General features: G+C 46.0%; 1 protein-coding gene across 6 annotated transcripts in view; it reads right to left on the reverse strand.

Moving 5' to 3' along the window:
* The window catches only part of KIAA1210 (KIAA1210 ortholog), a 94,900-nt gene that overhangs the window by 24,575 nt on the left and 48,137 nt on the right, over positions 1 to 22,188 (reverse strand). For all 6 annotated transcript variants that reach the window (XM_034780694.1, XM_034780697.1, XM_034780695.1 and 3 more), the window contains exons 2-4: positions 19,660 to 19,736; positions 6,265 to 6,433; positions 344 to 473 (exon numbers count right to left, since the gene is read on the reverse strand). In XM_034780694.1, coding sequence (XP_034636585.1) covers positions 344 to 473; positions 6,265 to 6,433; positions 19,660 to 19,726 — 366 coding nt within the window. In that variant the 5' untranslated portion in view covers positions 19,727 to 19,736. The remainder of the gene's footprint in view (positions 1 to 343; positions 474 to 6,264; positions 6,434 to 19,659; positions 19,737 to 22,188) is intronic.

The raw sequence follows: 22,188 nt of genomic DNA on the forward strand, positions 1-22,188 counted from the left end.
ATATAAACAAATAGCCTTAACCAAAAGGCAGACGCTATGAAATAAAGAATGGAAGGTCCTTGCGAAGAGGAACTACTCACCTCGGAAAGAATATAGGTTATGAAGTCTTGGGGGCAGGGGTTGTCACCAGAGTAACCAGCACAAGGCTGAACACACTGGTGCCGCTTATATATATATATATTTCTAAGCAGCAGAACAGATTCAAACAACAGCACATCTATTTTCCAACTCTCTGCCATACGCCTTGAGGAATCAGCTGGAGAGCGGATCCAAGCAAGTGTTCAGCATGGCAGCTAACAAGCAGTAAATTATCCAGCCTTGTGAACATGGAACGTGCTCTTACCTGTAATGTTTTCACTTTCCCAGGTATGTTTTCCTGAGAGGACATGTCACCAGCTGTGTTTTCTGGCGCAGATTCAAAAATAAAGACACTGTCATGTGACAAGGCTTTGTTTCCCATGCTTCCTTTGGATCTGAAAGGGAGGGAAGATCTTTGAGCCCATTATCTCCATCTCTAAAATTTCGTTTCATTCCTGTATTCAGCCACCTTAAGGGCAGAGCGGTCAGGACGTTTAACTAGGAATCCGGAGAGGTGGGTTCTATTCCTACCTTTGCCACTGACCTGTTGGGTGACATTGGGCAAGTCATTCTCTGTGCGTCTGTTTTCCCTCCCACCTTTTGTGGGTCTTGTCTAGTTAGACTGTAAGCTCTTAGGGGCAGGGATTGTATCACTATGTGTTTGTGCAGTCCCTACCACAAATAAAGCCCTGGTCTCAGCTGAGGCCTCTAGGTGCTACCATAATACAAGTAATTAATAATAATAATAATAATAATCTCCTTGACTCACTCACACTTTGGGCCTTGCCAGCAAGGCTTCAAAGACAAGCATGTCACAGGGATAAGTCCCCTTTGCAATCTTCCCTCCCTTCTTACTGCCGGTTTGCTTTTTTGTTTTCTCCGTGGCAACTCCACGTATGGCCCTGCTCCTCTAGCTTGAGGGAAAGTTACAGTTTACACTGTTGTTAGAGAAAACCCCTGTCCTTTAATGCAAGGCTTCCCCCCAGAGTCCAGGGTTACATGGCCTATAATCCATCAGAACAGCAGGATCTGAGCCCAATTCTCCATTCCAATAAGGCTCCTTTATGCCACATCACCCATGCAGAGGGCTAATACAGTCACTGGGAAACTATCTCTGAGTGGCATGCAGCCATTGTAGCAGCTCCATACCATGCCCTTGCAGGAGACTGGGGGCATCCCTCTGTCCAGCTGTACTTGGCTGCTCGAACAGCCCCTTTGGGCCTTCATAGATGGGTGTGGGTCAGATCAGCCCCGGTTTCTGGGCAGATGGAAGCACACACACAAATCGAGTTCAAACCTTGGCACGCATCGAGGTTAAAATATGGTTCCCTAACAGGGTTTTTTTCTGTCCACATAAGCAAAGAGAAACTGTTATAACATGATTGGACCACAAATATAGTTCCAATCTACATTTTAAATATATCCAAGGCCCATCTACAATACAACTAGAGCCACAGCAGGGAACCCAGTTACACCTCCCAAGTACAGTTGGATGAAGAACAGATTTTTTAGGTAGGTGGCAAATAAAAAATAATAATATCAAGTCAAACAAATCATTTCATTTTGAGCTTTTTTTAAAATGTTTGTAATTGGTCTTTAGTAAAATTGACGGAGATTTCTAAACAAAAAGTCATTTCAAGATGAAAAACAAACTTTTCGATTTTTTACAGAATTTTTTCCCCCCAACATGAACAATTTGGGTAAAATTGATTCAATTTAGTGAAGCATTTCCGTGTTGCCAAATCTGCATTTTTTGCAATAACAACAAAAAAAGGTTTCTGACAAAAAATTTCACCTAGGTCTCCTCCTGAGTCCAGCTCTACGCTCTCCAGAGGTTTAGCTTGGCTAAGGGAGATGATTAGCTCCTGTCTGTGCTACAGCTATTAACTGAGTTGTAACCAGGCCCGGTCAGTTACAGATGCTGTATAGACAGGTTGTAGTTGTACATTCCCTGTCTAAAAGGCAACAAACATGGGTTGCATCAAAATTTCACACCAGCACCTAGCTAGACACAAAGAGCTCTCTCCTGTGGCCAGACCTGTAACCCAGGTCTAAACCTCTTGGCCCAGCTGCCTTTCAGGCAACGTAAATTGCATTTAGCAGATTGACTCAGGGTAAATGGAAGTGACGAGGGACAATCCCTTACCACAAAACTGTCTGGGAAAATCTCCTACTCTATCCAACATTTGCTTTATATGGGGATTCCAGATAGAATGGGGAGGGGGTATGGTTTTCCATTAGTCTCATAACCTAAAATTCCCTCTTTACCTCCAAAACAAACTCTGGGACAGAGAGAGGGGACTTTTCATAAAGGAATACACAATTAAAAAAAAAAAAAAAAAAAAACCTTTCTCCTCCTGCCCTACAGCAAAACTATCTTCTTCTCACAACACTGGGGAATGACACCTGCAGTGCCTGCTTGGCTAACTTCACTTTGCCATTTGAGATGTAGCCAACCATATGCTTAGGCTGAGTCTGAAAGCATTCCCCCAGGACATGTGCAGCAATCTTGCTGCACGTTACTGTCCTATCCAGAACTAATCTGTGCTCTTACACTAAAAGCCAGGGCCAGAGTTCATGTTCTTCCCCTTTCCTTTAGCATTATCAGCTTGCTAATGTTTATCTTGAGTTGTTGATTGGGGACTTCAACAGCAGAGTCCAGGGAAGGGGTAGGGACAGTTTTATGGCCTGCAGCATGCAGGGGGTCAGACCAGATGATCATAATGGTCCTTTCTGACCTTAAAGTCTATGAGTCTATGAGTTGTGTAGCGTTGCAGTGCACTGATAAACCCTTGCCTGCCTTCATCCTCTAGGTAATCCCTAAGTTTTTACACTGTGTATATCAATTTTTATACAAGCACCTTCTGAATGAAAGGACTATACCCAGACAAGATAATTACTGAAGCTATTATGCTGTGGCTAGAAAGATGGTGTCAATTAGGTTTTTAATGAATATAAATTAATACTGATGCTCGTTGTTCTTTATTGATTTATTTAGAACTGATCCTGGGTCTGGCCATGTATTAATCTCTTTTTAAAACAGTGATGTTCTTACTGTACTTATTTGGAGTCCTTTAGAAAGAGCGGCAGATGTTTGCGTGTTCTGGAGACTGCGCTGCTGCCAGCACCATAGATGTTTAAAAAATACATATATACACACATATATATGTAACTGCAGAAGACTTTCTACATTTTCTTTTGGCACTGACAATAGGAGCATAAAAGTAACTTTAGAATGAATTGCTGGTCTAGGAGAGATGAGTGTAGGACACGCTTTCCTACATACAGCATATTCACAGTGTAATCCCATGCAGTGTATTTATATTTGCATCCAAATCTAAAGCTGCATTGTTAGCCAATAAAAAGAGAAAACAGATGTTTTAGCCATTATACTTCTACCCCAGTTTCCCTATATAAATATATGAGTCAGCCACATGCATTCCCACCAAGATGCTGTTACTTAAAGCAGCATGAACATGAAGACAGAATTTAAAAGGAAACTCCATGAGTTGGAGTTTGCTTAATTTCTGCTCCACTAAGTGGGTAAAACCAACCGAGGGGAGAACTTGGTCCTAAATAATCCTGCTCCAAATGAAATCCATTGAGCAGGAGGGGCTTCTAAGTATGAGCTGGTGGTTTAATCTCAGCATGGGGTGTGCGTGTATAATGCATACTCTCGGGTGGGTGATTGATGGATGCTTTTATGAAAGCAGCATGTTTGAACAGTGGTTGGAATGAGGAGAGAGTGGCGCACAAGAAAGAGGGGTGGAGTTGCAAAAGGAAGGGGTAGAAGGCGGCACAAAACAAAAAGGGAGTGATACCAAGGGGATACATGGGAGGGGTGACAGGTTTAGAGCTGGGACTGTCTAGGGTTGACAAGCCTCCAAGGTTGTCCTGGAATCTCCAGGAATTAAAGATTAATTTTTAATTAAAGATTATGTCATGTGATGAAACCTTCATCCAACCAAAATTGGCACTCTAGTCATCAAGGAGGAGTTCCCATCCCATATCTTCATCCCATGGACCTCAGAGTTCAAGGGGCAACCACACAGAGGCCCCTTGGCCATAGGTACTCGAACCAGGGGTGCTGCCATACCTCCTGGCTTGAAGTAGTTTCCATTATATCCAGGGTTTACAGTTTGGTTCAAAGGCTCTCAGCTTCCCCACTATAAAAACTGTTCCAGCCCCCCTGCCCATGGCCCCCACTGCCAGCCTGCCTCCCTAATTCCCACCAACTCAGGGACAGTTGGGTTTCTATGGAAGCTCTGCTGACAGAACTCTCTTTACCATTGCACTGGCTTGTATGGGAGGCGCTCAATACCTCTGGGGGTCTGGCCCATCGTTAATATTTTTAATTAAACTATAAAAAAAGATGACATGGTAAATCTGCCACACCCACCAACACCAAAACCACAGCTCCGGGATTGTTTTGGTATTCTACATACCAGGAATTACAAAGCTCGGTGCCCAGTTCTGCAAGCCTTCCACATGCAAAATTCCTGTTGGCTTCAATAGAGTCCCTTGCATGTTCAAGAACAGACCCGTTAAAGAATTAGCTTGTTTAGTTTCTCTAGGTATTTATAAAGCACCCAACTCAGTGTGATATCTGGGTATGAACAGATTTTTGAACAACACAAAAAATGGATTTTTTTTTAATAGATAATCAACTCAATTTTATTTCTTATAACAATAGAGTTTTACCCACTTCCTAAACTCTAGTTTTGCACAATATTAACTTCAGTTTATAATCCATGGATGATAATGCTGGGATAAAGAGCCCCTGGGTATGGTGTGCTGGATTAACTGCAAGAGAGAAATCTCTTCTTCGTTTTTGCACTTGGAATAGACAGTAACATTCTTATGAATCTGCACCATTTCCACTCTGTGCATCAGCTAACAAGAATTGATAGGTTAGTTGTGTGGGTATAATTCCTCGTACCCTATGTATAATCACTAGGAGGGTGGTGAAACACTGGAATGCGTTACCTAGGGAGGTGGTGGAGTCTCCTTCCTTGGAGGTTTTTAAGGTCAGGCTTGACAAAGCCCTGGCTGGGATGATTTAGCTGGGAATTGGTCCTGCTTTGAGCAGGGGGTTGGACTAGATGACCTCTTGAGGTCCCTTCCAACTCTGATATTCTATGATTCTATGATTCTATGACTCCCTCTGTCATTGCTATGCTAACAAGCCAAGGCCTGTCAGATCCCCAAATTCCTGCCTACTGCCCAGTATGCAGCGCGCACCCACATAACTCATCGGTCCTCCTAAACAGACATGTTTAACTAATTTGTTCCAGGCTGGGTTTGAAAGCAAACAGTTACATGGATTGTTTCAACAGAGAACTGATCAAATACTTATATTGAAACAAGGGGGGGTACATTGATTTTAATATTTTTGCAGGTTGGTTTGTTTGTTTTTTAAAAGAATTTTCAAATGTCTTGCTGGTTGTTAATGGTTAGGTTCTACTGTATGACTTGCTGATGTTGTGGCAATACGTGCCCCTGAGGACAGTGGTATCTGTAATAGGTTTGTGCATGTCTCCTTAACTAAGAAATAACAACTCCTTTGGGAAGGGACATAACAATATTCAGAATCAAATTCAAAGCAAGGGGTACCCAGCACAGATGTGTAATGTCTCCCTTGCCACACTATGTGCATGTGGTTGCAAGTGCAAAATTAGAGGCCTTTAAAAAAAATTTAGCCCTAATTGTCAGCTTTGCCATAAGAAAATTAACTAAGTGGATCTCTAAGACAGAAATTCTGCTTCTAAATTCTTTTCCTTTGCCCCAGTCATGAGGCAGGTTAATCCACACAGGCTCCATTGATGCTAAGAAACAGCCATCTGATTTCATGTACATTCTCTGTATCAGCAGTACTCAGATCACCACTTACTCTAACATCATTGCTGGTAAGACTTGCCAGGGTGGATTTCAAACACCAAACAATAAATTCTGGTCTATCTGCAGTTTTACAGGCTAAACAGTTGGATATATTTTCCCTCCTATGCTGATTTTTGGAGCCCGTTTCAAAGGAAAAAGGAAATTCCTGAAATTCCATCAGCAGCGTTAGGACTTGTTTTGCACAAACTTGGACAGAGGTTTCTCCTTAGGGGCCAGCTCATGCTTTCATGCGATTGCTGCAAAATGTCTGCACAACCTGGTAATTTTTGTGTTTCGCTGCAAGCTTACCCCGGCTCAGTTGGTGAATGAAGAGCAATAGTATCGAGCGCAGGGATGCTGACATCGCTGCTGGACTGGCTTGGTTTTAAATTACTCTCCCCCCTGGGAGCTGGAGATTCTTTCCTTTTCTTCTTAGCAAAAAAGTTCTTGAAAGTCTGAAATTTGGATTTTTTCTTTCCTGCAATGTAAGAGAACAAAACTTTACAAAGGGTGCAGGCGGAGGTTACTATGGACAACGTTCCATCCGAAACTGCAGAGGGATCCTTTGGAGAGCTGCAAGCCACAGCAACCCATTCATTTAACTGAACAACTTTGTAAATAATTCAGTGGCGGAGTCCTGTGAAATGCAAAGCTGTAATTCTTAGTTGGGCTGCCTATGAAATATCACTACAATAAGCAGATGGTTCCAATACTTCTTTAGGTTTCCATTTAGGAACACAGCTTATATAGAACACACACCACAGATCCGCACATTGGCTCTGTAAATCGAGTTTGGTTTACCATGGAGGATAAAGTACATTTTAAATGGTCTAATGTCTTTACTTAACTCTTAAAGTCTTCAATTAGCTTAATTTAGCCCTGGATTTTTCAGTCAGTTTTGTAAAAAAAAAAACAGCATTTAAAGGGACACAGACTAAGGGTATGTCTACACTACGAAATTAGTTCGAATTTATAGAAGCCGGTTTTATTGAAATCGGTTGTATACAGCAGATTGTGTATGTCCACACAATAAAATGCTCTAGGTGCTCTAGTCGGCAGACCGCGTCCACAGTACGAGGCTAGCGTCGACTTCCGGAGCATTGCACTATGGGTAGCTATCCCACAGCTATCCCACAGTTCCCGCAGTCTCTGCCGCCCCTTGGAATTCTGGGTTGAGATCCCAATGCCCGGATGATGCAAAACAGTGTCGCGGGCGGTTCTGGGTACATGTCGTCAGGCCCCTCCCTCCCCCGTCACAGCAACGGCAGACAATAGATTCGCGCCTTTTTATCTGGGTTACCTGGGTTACCTGTGCAGACAACATGGAGCCCGCTCAGCACAGCTGAGCTCACCATCACCATATGTCCTCTGGGTGCCGGCAGACGTGGGACTGCATTGCTACACAGCAGCAGCTGCTAACTGCCTTTTGGCGGTAGACGGTGCAGTAGACTGGTAGCCTTCATCGGCGATCTGGGTGCTGGCAGCCGTGGGGCTTGCCTTTTGGCAGTAAATGGTGTATTATGACTGTTAGCCGGCCTATTACAAGTCGGGTCATCGCACGTTAGCAGAGTCTTCCCTGAGCAGCAGCTCGTACAATAGGCCTGAAGACCATCGTCATACACCGCCCAGTATTTGCTGCCAAGCACCCAGAAAGATGCCGAGGGCTATCAGTCACGCTGCACCGTCGTCTTAAGATGTAAAAAATAGATTTTCTCTGTATTCATTTGCTTCCCCCTCCCTCCGTCAACAGGGTTTTCAGTTTAATCTTTGGGGGGGACCAGTCTGTGACAGTTGTTTGTGTCTCTCCCTGATGCACAGCCACCGTTCTTTATTTTAATTCCCTGTGCCTGTACGCCATGTCGTCACTCGGCCCCCCTCCCTCCTTCCCCTAGGCCGTCAGATACTACGTTTGCGCCACAGCTCGAGCCGAGAAGCGGTTCGCGCCTTTTCTTTGAATTCTGGGTTGAGATCCCAATGCCCGGATGATGCAAAACAGTGTCGCGGGCAGTTCTGGGTACATGTCGTCAGGCCCCTCCCCCCTCGTCACAGCAACGGCAGACAATAGATTCGCGCCTTTTTACCTGGGTTACCTGTGCAGACAACATACCACGGCAAGCATGGAGCCCGCTCAGCTCAGCTGAGCTCACCGTCACCATATGTCCTCTGGGTGCCGGCAGACGTGGGACTGCATTGCTACACAGCAGCAGCTGCTAACTGCCTTTTGGCGGTAGACGGTGTAGCATGAGTGATAGCCGTGGGGCTGGCAGCCGTAGTGCTGCATTGCACCAGCCCCTTGCAGGCGATGGTATATTATGACTGGTACCCGTCGTCGTCGTACTGGTATGGCTGTCAATCATGGCCACCTGGGCAGACATGCTACTGTTTCGATGATGACGGTTACCAGTCATAATATACTATTTTCTGCCAATTGCCCAATATTGTCTGCTAAGCACCCAGAAGAGGCCGAGGGCGATGCTGGGTGCTGGCGGACGTGGGGCTGCATTGCTACACAGCAGCAGCCCCTTGCCTTTTGGCAGATGATGGCATATTATGATTGGTACCCGTCATCGTCATACTGGTATGGCTGTCACTCATGCTGCAGCGTCGGCTGCCACCTTAAGATGTAAAAAATAGATTTGTTCTGTGTTCATTTGCTTCCCCTTCCTCCGTGAAATCAACGGCCTGCTAAGCCCAGGGTTTCCAGTTTAATCTTTGGGGGGACCATTCTGTGTGACAGTTGTTTGTGTTTCTCCCTGTTCCTGTACCTGTACGCCATGTCGTCACTCGGCCCTCCCTCCCTCCCGCCCTCCTTCTCCTGGTCCATCAGATACTACTTTCGCGCCTTTTTTCTGACCAGGCGCCATAGCTAGCACTGGGATCATGGAGCCCGCTCAGATCACCGCGGCAATTATGAGCACTATGAACACCACGCGCATTGTCCTGGAGTACATGCAGAGCCAGAACATGCCAAGGCGAAACCCGGACCAGGCGAGGAGGCGATTGCAGCGCGGCGACGAGAGTGATGAGGAAATTGACATGGCCATAGACCTCTCACAAGGCACAGGCCCCAGCAATGTGGAAATCATGGTGTTACTGGGGCAGGTTGATACCGTGGAACGCCGATTCTGGGCCCGGGAAACAAGCACAGACTGGTGGGACCGCATCGTGCTGCAGGTATGGGACGATTCCCAGTGGCTGCGAAACTTTCGCATGCGTAAGGGCACTTTCATGGAACTTTGTGACTTGCTTTCCCCTGCCCTGAAACGCCAGGATACCAAGATGAGAGCAGCCCTCACAGTTGAGAAGCGAGTGGCAATAGCCCTGTGGAAGCTTGCAACGCCAGACAGCTACCGGTCAGTCGGGAATCAATTTGGAGTGGGCAAATCTACTGTGGGGGCTGCTGTGATCCAATTTGCCAGGGCAATGAAAGACCTGGTGATAGCAAGGGTAGTGACTCTGGGCAACGTGCAGTCAATAGTGGATGGTTTTGCTGAAATGGGATTCCCAAACTGTGGCGGGGCCATAGACGGAACCCATATCCCTATCTTGTCACCGGAGCACCAAGCCACCGACTACATAAACCGCAAGGGGTACTTTTCAATGCTGCTGCAAGCCCTGGTGGATCACAAGGGACGTTTCACCAACATCAACGTGGGATGGCCGGGAAAGGTACATGATGCTCGCGTCTTCAGGAACTCTGCTCTGTTTCGAAAGCTGGAGGAAGGGACTTTCTTCCCGGACCAGAAAGTGACCATTGGGGATGTTGAAATGCCTATCGTGATCCTTGGGGACCCAGCCTACCCCTTAATGCCATGGCTCATGAAGCCATACACAGGCAGCCTGGACAGGAGTCAGGACCTGTTCAACTACAGGCTGAGCAAGTGCCGAATGGTGGTGGAATGTGCATTTGGACGTTTAAAAGCGCGCTGGCGCAGCTTACTGACTCGCTCAGACCTCAGCGAAAAGAATATCCCCATTGTTATTGCTGCTTGCTGTGCGCTCCACAATATCTGTGAGAGTAAGGGGGAGACATTTATGGCGGGGTGGGAGGTTGAGGCAACTCGCCTGGCCGCTGATTACGCGCAGCCAGACACCAGGGCGGTTAGAGGAGCACAGCAGGGCGCGGTGCGCATCAGAGAAGCTTTGAAAACGAGTTTTGTGACTGGCCAGGCTACTGTGTGAAACTTCTGTTTGTTTCTCCTTGATGAACCCTCCAACCCCCCCCCCGACCCGGTTCACTCTACTTCCCTGTAAACCAACCACCCCACCCCACCCTCCCCTCCCCTCCCACTTGCAGAGGCAATAAAGTCATTGTTTTTTCACATTCATGCATTCTTTATTAGTTCCTTACAGAGGTAGGGGGATAATTGCCAAGGTAGCAGGGATGGGTGGGGGAGGAGGGATGGAAAAGGACACACTGCATTTTAAAACTTTAACTCTTATTGAAGCCCAGCCTTCTGATGCTTGGGCGATCATCTGGGGTGGAGTGACTGGGTGGACGGAGGCCCCCCCACCGTGTTCTTGGGCGTCTGGGTGACGAGGCTATGGAACTTGGGGAGGAGGGCTATTGGTTACACAGGGGCTGTAGCGGCGGTCTCTGCTCCTGCTGCCTTTCCTGCAACTCAACCATACGCTCGAGCATATCACTTTGATGCTCCAGCAGACGGAGCATTGCCTCTTGCCGTCTGTCTGCAAGCTGACGCCACCTATCGTCTTCAGCCCGCCACCTCTCCTCTCGTTCATGTTGGACTTTTCTCATCTCCGACATTGACTGCCTCCACGCATTCTGCTGTGCTCTATCAGCGTGGGAGGACATCTGCAGCTCCGTGAACATCTCGTCCCTCGTCTTACGTTTTCTCTTTCTAATGTTCACGAGCCTCTGCGAAGGAGAAACATTTGCAGCTGGTGGAGGAGAAGGGAGAGGTGGTTAAAAAAGACACATTTTAGGGAACAATGGGTACACTCTTTCATTACAAGGTCGCATATTTCGGCTTGCAGGCAGCCATCGTAGGCCACAGTGTTTTGGCTTATTTAACCTTCTTAACATGCGGGAAAGGTTGCAAACAGCAGCGCATTTCCCATCTCAAGGATGAATTGGGTTGTCCATTTAAAATGGGGTTTCAATGTAAAAGGAGGGGGCTGCGGTTTCCCGGTTAACATGCGGCACAAACACAAGTAAACCACCCCCCCCACACACACACACACACGATTCTCTGGGATGATCACTTCACCCCTCCCCCCCACCGCGTGGTTAACAGCGGGGAACATTTCTGGTCCGAATAGCAGGAACGGGCGCCTCTGAATGTCCCCCTTAATAAAATCACCCCATTTCAACCAGGAGAGCTTTCTGGAGATGTCCCTGGAGGATTTCCGCTCCATCCCCATACACGTTAACAGACTTGCTTGCTTTTTTTTGTAATGTTTACAAATATTTACAAAGTTACACTCACCAGAGGTCTCCTGTGTGCCCTGAGGGTCTTGGGTGAGTTCGGGGGTTACTGGTTCCAGGTCCAGTGTCACAAACATATCCTGGCTGTTGGGGAAACCGGTTTCTCCGCTTCCTTGCTGCTGTGAGCTACCTACAGTACCTCCATCGTCATCTTCCTCGTTCCCCGAACCGTCTTCCCTGTGTGTTTCTCCAGTGAGAGAGTCATAGCACACGGTTGGGGTAGTGGTGGCTGCACCCCCTAGGATCGCATGCAGCTCCGCGTAGTAGCGGCAAGTTTGCGGCTCTGCCCCGGACCTTCCGTTTGCTTCTCTGGCTTTGTGGTAGGCTTGCCTTAGCTCCTTAATTTTCACGCGGCACTGCTGTGTGTCCCTGTTATGGCCTCGGTCCTTCATGGCCTTGGAGATCTTTTCTAATACTTTTCCATTTCTTTTACTGCTACGGAGTTCAGCTATCACTGCTTCATCTCCCCATATGGCGAGCAGATCTCGTACCTCCCGTTCGGTCCATGCTGGAGCTCTTTTGCGATCCTGGGAGGACTCCATGACGGTTACCTGTGCTGATGAGCTCTGCGTGGTCACCTGTGCTCTCCACGCTGGGCAAACAGGAAATGAAATTCAAACCTTCGCGGGTCTTTTCCTGTCTACCTGGTCAGTGCATCTGAGTTGAGAGCGCTGTCCAGAGCGGTCACAATGAAGCACTGTGGGATAGCTCCCGGAGGCCAATAACATCGAATTCCGTCCACACTACCCCAATTCCGACCCACAAAGGCCGGTTTTATCGCTAATCCCCTCGTCGGAGGTGGTGTAAAGAAACTGGTTTAAAGGGCCCTTTAAGTCGAAAGAAAGGGCCTCGTTGTGTGGACGTGTCCAGGCTTAATTCGGTTTAACGCTGCTAAAGTCGACCTAAACCCGTAGTGTAGACCAGGCCTAAATTTGGCCAAAAAAAAAAGCTTTTATAAATCCTAAAATCAAAAGAAAAAGTCTCTCCAATTAAAATATATCTATATTTCAATGAAGACAGTTGCTTTTAAACATATAACACTCTCCTGCAGCATCTGACACCCCAAAACATTGGTGCACCAAATATCCAACAGTGAAACTGGCTACAAACAAAAGACTTCACTGGGTTTTATTGTCCAAACTCAGAAATACACAACGTATCAAAAAGCATAAGTAGTAAGAAGCATAGTAGATTTTTTTCTAATTCCTTCACTGATACTAATCCAAAATATTTTAGGGTGATATAGTTTTGTTTGTTTAGCTATTATTTCTTTATTATTGACTTTTAAATTGACAGGGTCACTTTAATGACAGTTTGGGGTTCTTTGGTCAAAACCCATTGTACTAAGTACCCTCAGACTTGACTCTGATGCAGTTAGACTGCAAAAACAGTGCAAGGTACTAGAGCACAAACCATTGTTCAATTCATATTCCAGGGTAGCTAGGGTAATACGCAGCTGGAGGATTTCTTCATAAACAAGGCATTATTTCAATACAATTATTTGTCTTCTCCCAGGAATAAGTTAGTCAGCAACGCTTTGTCTCAGCGTGTGCCCTGCACGTACAGCAATTTATGCCAGAGGCATTATTGGAGCTGAGGCAATGCCACCATCCAGCTGCATCTTGCATCAGACAATAGTCATTTTGAGAAATACACAATGACTCCAGGCTCTACGCTATACAGTGGCAAATAATAATATTGTCACTCCCTGTTGAGTTGTAGCAGATGTTGGGGGCTTGCAGGTTGGTTTCTCTTGGAGGAGAAATCAGTGACTTGGGAGTCTGGGTATTCTGCTAGTGTAACTTGATTTACTTACACTGAAACAGGATACTTAGTGGTGGATTAGCCACTGGGCCAATGAGTCCTGTGCCCGGGGCCCTCAGCCAATTGGGGGCCCCCCAGAAAAATGGGCACCCCCCACATCCTGACCTGCTTCACCCACCCTCCTGGGGAATGGGGTCAGGGCATGGGAGCTTGCCTCGCTCTGCCCGTCCAGCGCTCCTGACGGGGGGCAGGGGAAGCCCCCGTGTCCCAACCCCGCTCCCTGGCCGGAGTGCCGGGCGGGCAGGGAAAGCCCCCACACTCCAACCCAGCTCCCTGGCAGGACTGCTGGGCAGTGCGGGGGGGGGGACTGCAGGCAGAAGGGGTGGGGAGGGGTCCCCACTTGCTCTGGCTCAGGGCTCCACAAACCCCTAATCTGCCTCTGAGGGTACTAGCCCTTTAAGGACAGAGGCGGTTGTTACCCCATTCCATGTGTCCAGGGAAGCAAAGGAAGCAGTCATTGGGAGGGAGGAATACAGCCCCGGGGTGTAATTAGTGTCTGGGACAGGGAAGATATAGGCCAAAATTACTATAAGTACTGATAAAAAGGACTTAAGTGCCAAGTGCACCATTACAGGAGTATTTATAAGTACGAGTACGCTGCGGAAATAGTACCTATACATTTATAAGGAAAAGTACAAGTGCCAGTACTTTCAACTCCCATATTCCCAACAGCCCCTTCAACATTGGACTGTGCCCAGTGGCTAGTAGGCATTTTCCACCCCACCCTACAGGGGATGCAGCTACTGGGCTGGTTCTCTCAATGCAGGACACAGACATTTGTCTGCCTGTTCTGCCCAACCCCCACCAACGCACTCCTCCGCTGGGCTGGACAGCGAGTCTCCTCATGGCCGGTTTAGTGACCAACCAAAAGCAAAGGGGGCTGGGCCGCCATCTTCCTTGGCTGGTACAACAGCAGTGCCAATAGAAAAATGACCTGGCGGCCGGACCTCATGGTCTGGATCTTCCAAGCTGGGACAGTGAGCTCTGGGGGCCAACCAGCATCTGGGACAGTTAGGAGGGATCTGATTGTTTCAAAAAACTGCTTTGAAAAACTACTTGCAGATTAAAAAAAAAGGCTTTAAGCTTTAAACACCTTTTAATTGCACATAAATACAGACTATTTAAAGCACTTGCATACAAGTATGGAGAGTGCTTCAAAATACCTAAGTACCTACTTGGGTACAAATGTATTTAAATACACGGGCACACGGCATCGCAGACCACTGCTGCTTTAAGGGCATGGGACCAGGAGCCTGCCACAGTGGGCGCGACAAGGCTTCCCTCCCTCTCAGCCTGAACAAACAAGTGTTGGGGTTATTAGACTCCCCTGGGGAGGCTCAAGAAACTCATTAGTTCATGGGGCAGGCAATTCAAAAGGAGGCTCCAAGGCCTGTCAGGGAGAGAGGCGCTGGAGAGGGGGAAAACTCAGCCAGGACACAGCCCCAGGAAGGAGGGAGGCGAAAGCCCTGAACCTGAGGGGATAATCTACAGGCCAGGGAGACCAGGACTGGAAACAGTCTCAAGAAGGACGACTATGAGACCCTACATTTGAGGGCTGAGTGGAAAGGGGTCTTTTGGGAGCTGAATAATATTTAATAAATTAGACACGAGGAGAGGTGGAATATTGTTTCAAAGACCTTGGCTGTGACTGGATTATTCTGGGAATTCAGAGGGAAACTGTGGGCCATCCTAGACCCCAAAGGGTTGCCATGGGATGGTACCTTCCTCCATACACCAGTTCCAGAATAGAGGCGGTCATCAATAGCATACAGGCAACCCCTTTTTCAGGAATCTCAATCAAAATACTAATGCCTGGTTTCCAGAGAGCAACTGTGTCCCAGGAATTGACTCTAGTTAGAGAGTCTCTCTTGCCACTTGCTACAGCTCCCCCCAAAAGAAACTACATCACGAAACACAAGCGTTTCTTCAGAGGCTGTACACCGCCCAACAACAAAGAGAAAGAGCTTGTAAGACTGTGTGTAACAGCACCACCTAGCGACTCTCACCATAACAATAATAATGATACACAACACTTTCCTGCCGTGGCTTTCAGCTGAAAAAGACCTCAAAGCACTGTAAGAGATGAGTAAGTTATATTATTCTCATTTTACAAATCAGGTATCTAAAAAAGGGAGTAAGTGACTTGTGCAAGATCACACGAAGCCCAAGCCAAAGCCCACTGAAGTCAGTAGAGATTCCTGTTGACTCAAATTGGCTTTGAACCAGGCCCATAAACAGCCAGTGGCAGAGTTGGTAACAGAAGACAGGTCATGCGCTAGCCATTAGACCCCATTACCTCTCAAACAATAGAGAAGTCAGGTGGTTCTTATACTATCTTCACACCACCACCAGTGCTGATATGAGTAATTAACGTTCTAGATGTGTGTCTCCCAACAATCCTGTACATATCTATACAGCCTGTTAGGTCTCTATATAATATTCCAAAAAGCAACTATATACCATCGGTCTAAAATGACTTATTCTAGGTAAGGTAAAGAGCATGAAAAGATAAAAGTAAAGTCTCTGAAGAGAGTAGAGAGAGAGAGAGTGTTAGTGTGTACGCGCACATCCATCTATCCCCATCAGTTCATCCTCTAACAGGCTTCAGCTGCTCAAAGAACAAAATGTCAGACCGCTGCAGGAAAATTTTTAGAAATGTAAAGGCATCATATGCAGAAAACAAAGGCATTACAATTACATCACTATCATACATATCAGACACCAATGGTGATATGAACAGGGAGGGTCACCTAGTTAGTTTAGGCTCACCAATGGCATTTGCACTAGAATAAATCAGAAGCGAAGGGATTGGGGGAGGGTCAGTTCCCCGAGCTAGTTGTTCATACAGTAAATTATAAGAACAGGAGTGAAACAAAGCAAAACAAAGAAAGTTGTTGTGATTATTACTGCAAAGACTAAAACCAGGCAATTTCTTCCCTGATTTTTTTTTTAAATCAGTATGGTAACGAATTTCAGGATGGAGGCCATGGAAGTAGTTTGTCAGCATCAGCCAATGGGTAAACCTCAGTCGTTACATGAGCGATACATACTACTCTAATACAGTTTAAAACTCGGAAACCGCAATCTGTTCCTTAACCATCATTTTAATGTTGACAGTGCCTTGCACATCATCTCAAATAGCAATACTAACCCAGTTATGTTCTGACCTAATTGAATTCCTCCAGCTGTTTAAACTACCCTGTTTCCCCGAAAATAAGACAGTGTCTTATATTAATTTTTGCTCCCAAAGATGCGCTAGGTCTTATTTTCAGGGGATGTCTTATTTTTCAGAAATGAAAAATGCCTTATTATCAGTGGATGCCTTATTATCGGGGAGGTCTTATTATCGGGGGGATGCCTTATATTACAATGAGAGGCAAAACTGTAAGTAGGCCTTATTTTCGGAGGATGTCTTATTTTCGGGGAAACAGGGTAAATGAGAAAAAGAAGGCTCTTCCCTGAAGCTCACAGAACCTACAGTCCCAACCATTATATCAAAAAACCACTTCAAGATAGCCCTGTCCTGTATGATCTGTGTATTTAGACCATGAGCCCTCTGGGGCGCCATGTCTGTGTTCTTGTATTGAGTTCGGAGAGCATTTGGCACTTAAGACATAATTCACAATAATGGTATTCACTTTAGCTTCATGTTGTGAACTGTTGGGCATCGTTTTTGTATGCTGTTCAAAAGTTACCATGTTTCACCTTCGAGGCATTTCAGTACTAGGTGAAGTAACCAAATATTTCACTAGGTTTTGTGATACAATACTTGAGCTATCTATGGGCAAGATAATCTGTTTATATACAGTGCCCAGCGCAATGGGGTCCTGGCCCATGACTAGGGCTTCTAAGAACTGCAATAATACAAATAATAATACATAAAAAAGGAAAACTTGACCAGATAACGAATTAAAAATCCAGCAAAGAGAGAGAGAGAGAGAGAGAGAGGAATCCCAAGTTAACGCAACTGTGTATAAAACCATTCATCAAACAGTTTAGGAATGATGACTCACGATTTGAATGCTTGGGATTGGCAATACTGCAATTTAAGATGTATGTTTTCCAGATAAAATTTAAAGGGCTATTGCCAACTTAAAAAAAAAAATCACACTGCTATCTGAAAATGTATGGGCTGTTAAAATTGCAAGTAACTACTGTAACTGAAAGACGAGAAAACAAACATTTTGTTCTGTTTTTTCAAGTTCGTTTACTTTGTGCATTTCGCAGCACTTTGCATGGAGCCAGTTGCGTTATTTTTCCCTCTCGGTCACTTTTCGTTATTTTTCCCTCTCGGTTATTTTTTCCCCTGGTCAGTTCGTTAAACAGTGTCCCCTCGTTGTTTGTGGTGATTCTTTTACACAGCAACAGGGGAAAGAAAAACATTTTTTAAAATAAGAAAATGTGATTGTAAAATGACAAAAATTGCTAGGAAGATACCGGGGTAGGGGTAACACCTGAAATTATCAGTATCGCCAGCCTCAAATGTTTAAAAAATTATGAGTCAGGTGCCCCAAAATCTTGAGACTGGCTTAAAAAAAAATCATGAAATGTAAACCAATCAATCAATTTTAGGTGCTTTTTATTTGCCTTCTGGGTTTGGGGCCTTTAAAGTGCACTAAGGTCATATTTGCAAGCTTTTCTCTCCAGCCATGAGGGTTAGAAACTTCATATGAAAAATATTAAGCCAAGAGTCTCATGATATACCATGACTCCAGGAGCTGAGACTTGATGAAAAATGCCAAATATTGCCAGACTTGCAAGAGTAGGCAATGCTAAGATTATGACTTGAAGGTGGTCAGAGAGTCAAGCTTGTCTGGTTTCTCTCTGTGATCACTGCCATCAACAGGGAACAGCACATACTGAAAACGCTCTGCTACCTATAGGAAAAAATCCAAAATCTGTGGAGTAATCCAATTGACTGGAGCATAAACGCTGGGAATCTCAGTCTCCAAGGTTTTTGAAATCCACCGCAATTAAAGCTATAAAGAGGAGGATTTGATGTAATGCTACACTTTGTAGGGAGCTATGGAAGGAAGGACTGGGATAGCTCTGTTCAGTGCCAGTCTCATTAAACAATTCAATATTAGCTACTGCAACCCCGAACCTTTTTAGAGCTAGATTAAGTTAGAAACAAAAACATTCCTATGTTTTTTCAGACCCAAATATATCTGTAGGCTCAATTCAGATGCTGGGCCAAATCCTAACCTCATTGCAATCAATGACAAAATTCTCACGGGCTTCACTGGGTCCAGGCTTTCACTCATGAGATGTGTATTTATGACCAAAACTAGCTGGAAGGAACTTAGTCCGTCCATGCAGTAGGTGTCACACAGATGATAAAGTTCACTAGCTTGCACATTGTGTACTATGAGGAACCTGGGATGGTTTGAACAAACTAGATTTATATACTAAAAAGTATGTTATTGGTTAAGCATCCATTCTTATTCTCCACCCTCATTCCTTTATCCTATTCCCACCACCCATTCATAGTTCAATTAACAGACTTCTTCTATTCTAAAATTTGCTTCTTTATGTAGTCCCATTTCCAGGCTCTCTAGACTCCCAGCATAACTGCTGTGCTTAGCTGCGCCTATCTGCAGCCTTCACAGTGCTACATTGCCACTCCTTACTCTGACAGCTAGCAGGGGAATGGCCTATGTGCATACAGGTCTCTGACAGCATGCAGCAGCACATGGTTTGGTCTATACTGATGGGTGTAGATGCATTTACACATGATAAGCAAGATGATCGTTATCTGTGAAGTACTGAACCGCTCCATCAATAGAAGATATTACAACTGCTCCTGAACTATCTCAGCCCACCCTACTGCTGCTCGTACATGTCTCCTGAGGAACAGCTTGAATAGTGGCAAAAGGCTTTTTGTTTTGAAGACAGACAGATCTTCTGACTGGACAAGACATTTTCTTTTCTCCCTAGACTGTCGCTCTCATTCGTGGGGCTGACAGAGTGCCAATGCAGGCCACCAGACTGAAAGGTAAACAAATGGGTGGACATCTGTAGCAAACACGGATGCTCATGAACCATGAGGAAGTGCTACAGTGGTGACATGGTCCATCACCTCTTCCCTACGCAGGAGTTACCATTGCAACATACGTTCAGGGCCGGATTCTAAGATAAGATCCCGGCAAAGTACGCACAGCAGCCAGTTCTGCAGACTACGCAGCCCTGTTTGCTAGGCATCCAACATTAGAATTTGAGATAAATATCCTGCACAAATTTATGACTCTCCAGGACTTCACATTGGTTTCCCAACAAGATTCCCTTGCTTACAAGGCATGGCTCTTTCTTTCCATTACAAAAACTCACAAGACTCCAAAGAACAGTTCAGTCATGGCTCCCTTTTAAAGAAATGAATCCTGCTTTCCAACAGCTTGCCAAATTAACTATACATGTGAAAAGCAGCAGTTTACCTGCACATTCCTCAGTTGTCTCCCCGGCCTCTGGTGGCTGTATGACATCTGTTGGCCCTGTAGCCATGATGTAGTCACTGAAATAAAAGATAAAACAGCGTGTTAATTTTTAGTCAATGCACTCAACAACGTTAGAGAGACAGAATCTTTCTACTCAGCAAGGAAACCGAACATTGCTGAATGTTCCCAGATACTAGTCACCGAAAAGGGCTTGCACAGATATTTTGCACTCCAACCAGTGGTAGATTTACCGTGAAACAAACCATGCGGTGGCATGGGGCCCCAACAACAGGGGGCCCCAAATGCAGGACAAATCTGACAAATGACTGAATTTAATACCCGTTGCAAGTTGCGAAGCAGTCCAGGCTTTCTGCATTCTGCAAACTTATTCTGAGAACTGTGCTCTAAACGTGTTTTTTTGTAGTCTAGCAAAGAATTTTGCTTTGCCATTTTTTCGCTGTCTTGGCAATAGTATCACAACAACTAAGGAAATCGTCATTTGCCAATCAAAGTCTGTCTGCTTGATCAATTATCCAACTGAACAAAAGCACCCTCCCCCGCACTTTGCATCAATGCCTGTGATTTGCCACAAGTATGTAATGGTTCAAAATCCCATTTTTACAGAGTCTGATTAAAAATGCAGGATTAACTGCGTTAAACCTAATTGGGTGGTCCACGGCCCATCCAGGCCCACCTATGGCTACGCCCCTGCTCTTTCAGACATTTTTAATCTGCCTAAAATCAAGATCAGTTTTTTTAGCAATAATGAAGTGACACTATGAGTCTGGCAGTCAAAAATGCAAAAAAAATGGAAGGCGAGGCAAGAAAACTAAGCTAAGCAAAAAGACAATTTGTCATCTTATTTTAAAAAGCTTGAAGTATTGAATAGTCGACATTCATCAAAAAGTATGGGCGAGGAAACATCTGAATTATCTGATCACTTGCTGAGTTGTGGGGATACCACAACAACTGCAAAAGTTGAACAAGTGGACTCAGAAGTGACAAGGGAACTACAAAATATTGGTAAGGGAAGAAACCTACTCTGAAGACATTGCATTATGGTCAAAATCTGTTTCATTGGATATGATAGAATATTTCTTAGTAAATAAACTGAAAAACATAGGTAATATGCAAAATTTGAGAAAAGAGTATGAGGTTGCAGGACTAAAGCAATTTAGAGATCTTCATGAGTCCCGTTTTCTGAGGATGAAGAAAAACGGGATGACAGAAATGAGAATTTGGTTGATTTTTTCGGAAACCACTAAGGCAGTCTACTGTTATGTTTGCAAATTATTCCCTGACCATAGTAAAGGAAAACAAACATTCGTCGATGAGAACTCTAATTGGAGAAACTTTGCAAGACATATTGTTGATCATGAAACTTCTAAAGCTTATATTAATGCTATGTGTAAGTTCATTCAACGGTGTAAATTATCTGGAAGAATTGATTCTGACTTATCAGCTCAGTTTGAAAAGGAGCGTTCTTATTGGAGGAAAGTGCTGAGACGTGTTGTTGCCTTGATTAAACTGGTGTCTTCTTTGGGACTGCGTCTAAGACAGGAGTGGGCAAACTTTTTGGGCCGAGGGCCACATCTGGGTGGGGAAATTGTATGCAGGGCAGGGGTTGGGGTGCGGGAGGGGGTGCGGTGTGCAGTAGGGGCTCAGGGTAAGGGATTGGGGCAAAGGAGGGGTGCAGGGCATATGAGGGGGCTCAGGGAAGGGGGTTGGGGTGCAGGAGGTGTGCAGAGTGCAGGAGGGGGCTCAGGGCAGGGGGTTGGGGTGCAGGAGGGGTGCGAGGTGTACAAGAGGGCTCAGGGCATGGGGTTGGGGTGCAAGAGGGATGCGGGTGTACGAGGGGGCTCAGGGCAGGGAGTTGGGGTGCACGAGCAGTGCGAGGTGCAGGTAGGGGGCTTAGGGCAGGGAGTTGGGGGGTGGGGTGCAGGCAAGGTTCGGGCTCTGGCCTGGCGCCGCTTACCTAAAGCGGCTCCGGGGTGGCAGCGGCGTGCACCAGGGCCAGGGCAGGCTCCCTGCATGCCTGCCCTGTCCCCAGCCCCGCGCCGCTCCAGGAAGTGCTGCGGCCCCTGGGGGAGGGGAGGAGGAGGGCTCTGTGCACGCTGCCCTTGCCGCACCTCCAGGTACCTCCCCCGAAGCTCCCATTGGCTGCGGGTCCCCGTTCCCTACCAATGGGAGCTGCGAGAGGCGGTGCCTGGAGGCATGGGCAACGCACGGAGCCCTCTGTCCGTCCGTCCCCGCCGCCCATGGGCCACAGGGAAGTGGTGCCAGCCGCTTCTGAGAGCAGCGCGGGGCCCACAGCACCATGGGGGATAATCCTGCAGGCCGGATCCAAAGCTCTGAGGGGCCGGATCCAGCCTGTGGGCCATAGTTTGCCCACCCCTGCTCTAAGAAGACATGATGAGTCCTCAATGTCAAATCAAAAAGGTAATTCTTTAACCTGCTTTGAATATCTTAGTGAATTTAACAATTTTCTCAAAGAACATTTGAAAAATTATCAGTATTGTGGCTCAGGGA

Source organism: Trachemys scripta, chromosome 9, assembly GCF_013100865.1.
Source record: "Trachemys scripta elegans isolate TJP31775 chromosome 9, CAS_Tse_1.0, whole genome shotgun sequence".
NCBI lineage: Eukaryota > Metazoa > Chordata > Testudines > Emydidae > Trachemys > Trachemys scripta.